General features: G+C 36.7%; 1 protein-coding gene and 1 pseudogene across 1 annotated transcript in view; one reads left to right on the top strand and one right to left on the bottom strand.

Annotated features, from left to right (window-relative positions):
- The window catches only part of Ttc37 (tetratricopeptide repeat domain 37), a gene marked incomplete in the record, with an annotated part of 120,039 nt that overhangs the window by 55,300 nt on the left and 59,076 nt on the right, over positions 1 to 5,663 (top strand). Inside the window, 4 exon segments of the mRNA XM_029561059.1 lie at positions 112 to 291; positions 977 to 1,101; positions 2,006 to 2,259; positions 4,697 to 4,799. Of these exon segments, the coding sequence (XP_029416919.1) occupies positions 112 to 291; positions 977 to 1,101; positions 2,006 to 2,259; positions 4,697 to 4,799 (662 nt within the window).
- On the bottom strand, positions 2,315 to 2,452 carry LOC115069443 (annotated as a pseudogene).

The raw sequence follows: 5,663 nt of genomic DNA, 5'->3' as shown, positions 1-5,663 counted from the left end.
TGGCATAATTTTTTACTTTTGATAAGAGAGTTTTTTTTAATCAATGTACTGTATCTTTTATAGTCATTGAAATGGACTTTTAATAGTCTGTTGTCAATATTCATTTCAAAGGCTGCAAGACTGGATACATATATGGGTAAAGTTTTCTGCTATTTAGGCCATTATTATAGAGATATTGTTGGAGATAAAAGCAGAGCCCGTGGATGTTACAGGAAAGCTTTTGAGTTAGATGACACTGATGCTGAATCTGGAGCTGCAGCAGTTGACATAAGTGTGGAGCTTGAAGATGCGGTATGTCTCATGGCCACTTTTGCCTACGTAGTTTTTTAACCCGAGTATGTAAATGGAAATGTTATAATATGTGTACTTGAACATTAACATTAGTTTTTTTTTTTTTCTTTGTAGACTAGTTTTCCTTTTCCCTGGAAGATAAGAAATTACTTGTCACGTGTGTGTGCTTGTTATACGAATGTGTGCATGTGTATTTGTGTACGTGTGTGTGTGTGTGTGTGTGTGTGTGTGTGTGTGTGTGTATGTAGGCCCAAGGTCAATGCCAGGTGTCTTTCCTTGATTGCTCTCTACCTTTCTTTTTTGAGTCAAGGTCTCTCATCGAACCTGAAGCTCATTGCAATATTGAGATAGACTACCTGGCCAGTGACCAGCAGGGGTCCATTTGTCTGCCCCTCCCAATCCCCCGGTGCTGGGGTTATAGGATTACACCACTACCCCCTGGCTTGTTACATGGATTCTGGGGACCTGGGGATGTGAAGTCAGGTCCTTGTGAGACAGGCCCTTTACCAACTGAACCAGCTCTCCAGCCCTGACTTTTCACTTTCTAAAATTAGTTTTATGTATACCATTGTAAGTTTAAAAAAATCAAAAGTGGGAAATGAAAGTATGTTTGTATCCTTTGCATAGGTGTCCTATATTTTCATAATATTTGGTGTTTCTAAAGTTAATAAAATTTTCTCATTAGGAAACCGCCTTAGCTATCTTAACAGCAGTAACTCAGAAGGCAAGTGCTGGAACAGCAAAGTGGGCCTGGCTTAGGCGAGGATTACACTATTTGAAAGCTGGTCAACATTCTCAAGCAGTGGCTGAGTAAGACATCTTATATGTTTATGTTTAAACAGTGTAATGGTTCCTTACATTTCTTTGCTAAGCCAAGTCCTTGTGATACAGGGCCTTTACCAACTTAACCATAAGTGGCCTCTTACCAGGTTGCTTTTTGAGAAAAAAGATACCAATACTTGTTATGATTGGTTTGTGCTTATTGATTGTAAGGCAATAGAATTTTAAAATGGATTAAGTCGTGTACTGTTGTTGAGGAGTTAACCAATTTGGTGAAGTCTTTGATGGTGTCATAATGTGAGTTCTCAAAAGAAATTTCAGTAACCATAAAAAACTGAGGTCTTTGTTCTGGTAACATTCATTGTTTTTGGCAGCTTGGAGGGCATTTGGAAGCTCATGTAAAACTGATTTCAGTTATTTGGTTTGTCTGTATTTCAGGGTAAAATATAGATGAGTCAAGATAAAGTCAGTTTGATGTATATTAATTTCTGGAATATAGGTATTCTGAAATTTTTCATAAAAACAGAATTTGATCAGAAGTACAAAGCATCCTTCATTCCGATATTTCAGACATTTTGTAGGATGATTGATTAGTTTATAAACTGGTGGGTCAAACTGTAATGTTCACCTGTGTTGATAGGATAGAAAATTAGAGTTTTTTCAGATAACCAAGAAGAAGAAATTATGGTCAAGAGTTTTCCAAAAAAGTGTTCTATTCTTATTTGTTATAAAACTGTAACATACACTTCTTAGTATTAAAAGCATTCAAGTTGTAAATGAAACAGGGAAAACTACTTTAAGTATTAATTACTTTTACAAATCAAAGGACTTGTGAATAAGTGTGATTTAGTTGAATTACTTATTTGATATTTTCCTTTCAGATGTGAATGTAGTTTTATTATTTTTAATTCCTCACTGTTTCTTAAAATTTTAGTTTGCAGGCAGCATTAAGGGCGGACCCAAAAGACTGCAATTGTTGGGAGTCATTAGGAGAGGCATACTTGAGCAGAGGAGGTTACACAACAGCCTTGAAGTCCTTTACAAAAGCCAGTGAGCTGAACCCGGAATCCACATACAGTGTGTTCAAGGTTGCAGCAATACAGCAAATCCTAGGCAAATATAAGGAGGCAGTGGCTCAGTACCAGCTGATCATTAAAAGGAACGAAGGTTATGTGCCCGCTTTGAAAGGTAATTTCTCTTTAAGAGATCCTTTGATTTTTTTTTTTTTTCTTCTTCTTTTTACCTGTGTCCTGGTGTTTGAGAATAGAACCTGCTGACAGGAAGACATGATGTAGGGAGGGCCGCAGCCCTTTCCCTCTGCCTCCGCACATAATGAATGGGGAGTGGGACTGCATGCCTGGTCCCTGCCAAGAAAAGGAGGGCTTCTTTTACTTTTTATAATACTAAAGTATAAAATCCTTAAGTAGGGGCTGGAGAGATGGCTGCTCTTGCAGAAGACCCAGGTTTGAATCCTGGCACCCACATGGCAGCTAACAACCATCCATTTCTCCAGTTCCAGCGGATTGAATATCCTCTTCTGGCTTCTGTGGGCACTGCAGGACATGGGTGCACTTACATTGATGCAGACATAACACTTATCCACATAAAATACATTAAAAAAAATCCTTGAGTAAATTTTCTACCTAACTGTATTAAATAATTTGAAAAAAGCTTGGTTCGTAACAAGTATTTGATATGAATATCTTATAATATAACTTTATTTATATTTGAATATAATAAGACCAAATTTTTCCTTAACTACTTATAAATAGTAATATGATAGAGATTAAACATTTAGACAAATAGATTAGTAGCTATTAGACCCAAAAACATATCTCTCAAATTTCTCTTAATGCTTTGTTTTGATTATTCTGTGTCCCCAGAATATCTTGCATCTTAATTATTAATTTTATAAGTTAGAAAAGCTCATTTACATTATTTTTAGATTTAGTTTACATTGTTTTATAATTCTCTTTTAAGTAGATTTCAGTTCCTCCATCAATTTCTAGTCCTTAACAAATAGGTTTTAGTTATATAAAGAAAAACATCATTATCTATCATCTAAAATTTTAAGATTATGTCTTACCATTTAAAAAAAACCCCCTAGCAATGGTGACAGCATGCACAAAACTCATGTAAACTCAGTCAGACAAAAACTCAGCATAGAACTGGGGAAATGGGCAGGAGGTCCTTGCCTTGACTGAGGAATTATTGTCAGCTAATCACTGCTGGGTTAGGGAGAGCTGATCTTCTTTAAGGTAGTGATGTTAGGTGGCCTGAATAGGCTGCAGTGGATGAACTCACACCGAAGGATGTCTAGGTACACAAACTTGACTCAGTAGGCCTTAACATATATGACAGAATGCATGAAATCCTATGGGCAGACTGTGGGGGTTGTAGATAGGGGAGCGGGGTCTAAATATGATTAAGATGTATTGTATGAAATGCACAAAAATTCAGTAAAAAATATACATTGAAAAAAAAATCCCTCTATTCCACCTTACTTTCTTTTATACCCCCCCCCAAACAAAAACAAAAACAAAAACAGTTGAGGTTCGGTATGGTGATATGCACCAAAAATCCCAGCACTCATGAGGTAGAGGCAGGCAGATCTCTGTGAATTTGAGTCTAGCCTGATCCAGGACAGCCAGAGTTACCTGTCCAAAAAGAAAGAAAGGAATGGAGAGAGGAAGGAAGGAAGGAGGGAAGGAAGGAAGGAAGGAGGGAAGGAAGGAAGGAAGGAGGGAAGGAAGGAAGGAAGGAGGGAAGGAAGGAAGGAAGGAGGGAGGGAAGGAAGGAAGCAAGGAAACAGACAAAGAATTGATGTTAAAAATTCCTAGTAGTATTGGTTTTGAGTAACATAATTTAGAACTTGAAATTGTTGGTTTTTTTCCTCCTTTCTTCCCTCCCTTTTTTTTCATTTATAAAACTCTTAAAGAGGAGAGCTCACTTTTATGAAATATTTACTGGTATTTAAGGAATTCACTACTTCATTTAATTTTACTGTATAGTTTGCTATTCACATTTTGATTTAAAAAAGAGAAAATCTTATTCACAACAGTTAAAATCATGATAGAGAGTAATAGATCATAGCCTAGGTTTTGGAACTGATGTTTTAAGACAAAATAATTAGCCCAAAGATAGCAAAATTTTTTACAGGCAGTTTTTTTTTTAATAATTTTTGGTGCATGTTTATTCTAATAGAGCCCTCACATTTGAATTTTTTTCTAAATGTAGCAAGATCATGTTTAGAGATACTTTTATAAAGTAGCATTGTTTTGAGTTGGAGAGATGGCTCAGTAGTTAAGAACACTTGCCGCTCTTTCAGAGAACCCAGGTTCAATTCTCTTGGTTTCCCAGCACCCAGGTGACTCATAGCTGCCTATAATTCAGTTCCAGGGATCTGACACCCTCCAGCCTTCACGGACACCTCCACACATGGTGCATATAAGTCACACAGCCTTACACATATATGCAGAAGAATAGTACATCTTTTTTAAAAAGTAAATATTGTTTTGTTTTCTGTGAATGTTTCTTAAAAGGACAACAATACATTTTTCTGAAGTTGATTTTAAGTATTTGTTTTGTATATCTTAATGACAAGTACTAATTTACCTGATTACAGGTTTGGGTGAATGCTATTTTATGATGGCAAAAGCAGCCTTAGTGGATTTTCTGGATGGGAAAGCTGTAGACTACATAGAAAAAGCACTGGAATATTTTACTTGGTTAGTATTATCATTTATCATTCTTACTTCCTTGATACTATGATAAAACTAAATTAGAATATAATTTTATGTCTGTACTGTTAGAAAGTAGCAGTTATTCAGAGTGTCAGACATAAAGAATAACAAACTAGCTACTTAATCCTTAGCATATATATTGACTTAATTTTGTTCCTGGAAAAAGATACTCTTTGTAGTGGCTAAAGAGCAGGAAGGAAGCAAGATTCCACTGGTGGGGAACAGCTCTGACCAAATGTATCAGTAATTTCTTTCCTGTCCTTGAAATGTATCTGTATCCCAGTTGATTAGGCAGCCTGGCTTCAGATATAGGATGTGTGCTTTGCTTTCAGCAGTAGGGCCTGTTTCAGACTTTTGGAAGGGCTAAAGGTAGGTGAAAATAAGCAATATAATTATTCCTAGAGAGACGTTGTAAGAAAAAAGTTGTATGTCTCGTGAAAAGAGTCAGAAAAATTTTAATTTGGTATGCTATAGTAATGTAAATTCATTACAAAGTGTTGTGATATTATTAAGTGACTTGAAAAGCTCCGTAAATTAGGGGTTAGAGGTATGGCTCTGTGGGTAAGAATACTTCCCACACAAGCATGAGCACACCTGATTAAAATTCCCAGCACTCATGTAATAAGCTGTGTGTGGCTGTGTATGTGCCTTTAACTCTAGTTTTGTGAGGGCAGAGATAGGAGAATCACTGGGTCTTGTTGGCCGCCAGCCTACCCTCAGATTCAGTGAGAGACCCACCATGTCTCAAGGAACTAAGGCAGTGTTATAGAGTGCTGAACTGGTATCTACCCCCATACATGTGCTCTCTCTCTCTCTCTCTCTCTCTCTCTCTCTCTCTCTTTCTCTCTC

Source organism: Nannospalax galili, unplaced genomic scaffold (genome assembly GCF_000622305.1).
Source record: "Nannospalax galili isolate Female #2095 unplaced genomic scaffold, S.galili_v1.0 scaffold393, whole genome shotgun sequence".
NCBI lineage: Eukaryota > Metazoa > Chordata > Mammalia > Rodentia > Spalacidae > Nannospalax > Nannospalax galili.
Note: the sequence above shows the minus strand (reverse complement) of the source record. Positions and strands in the feature narration are given on the sequence as shown.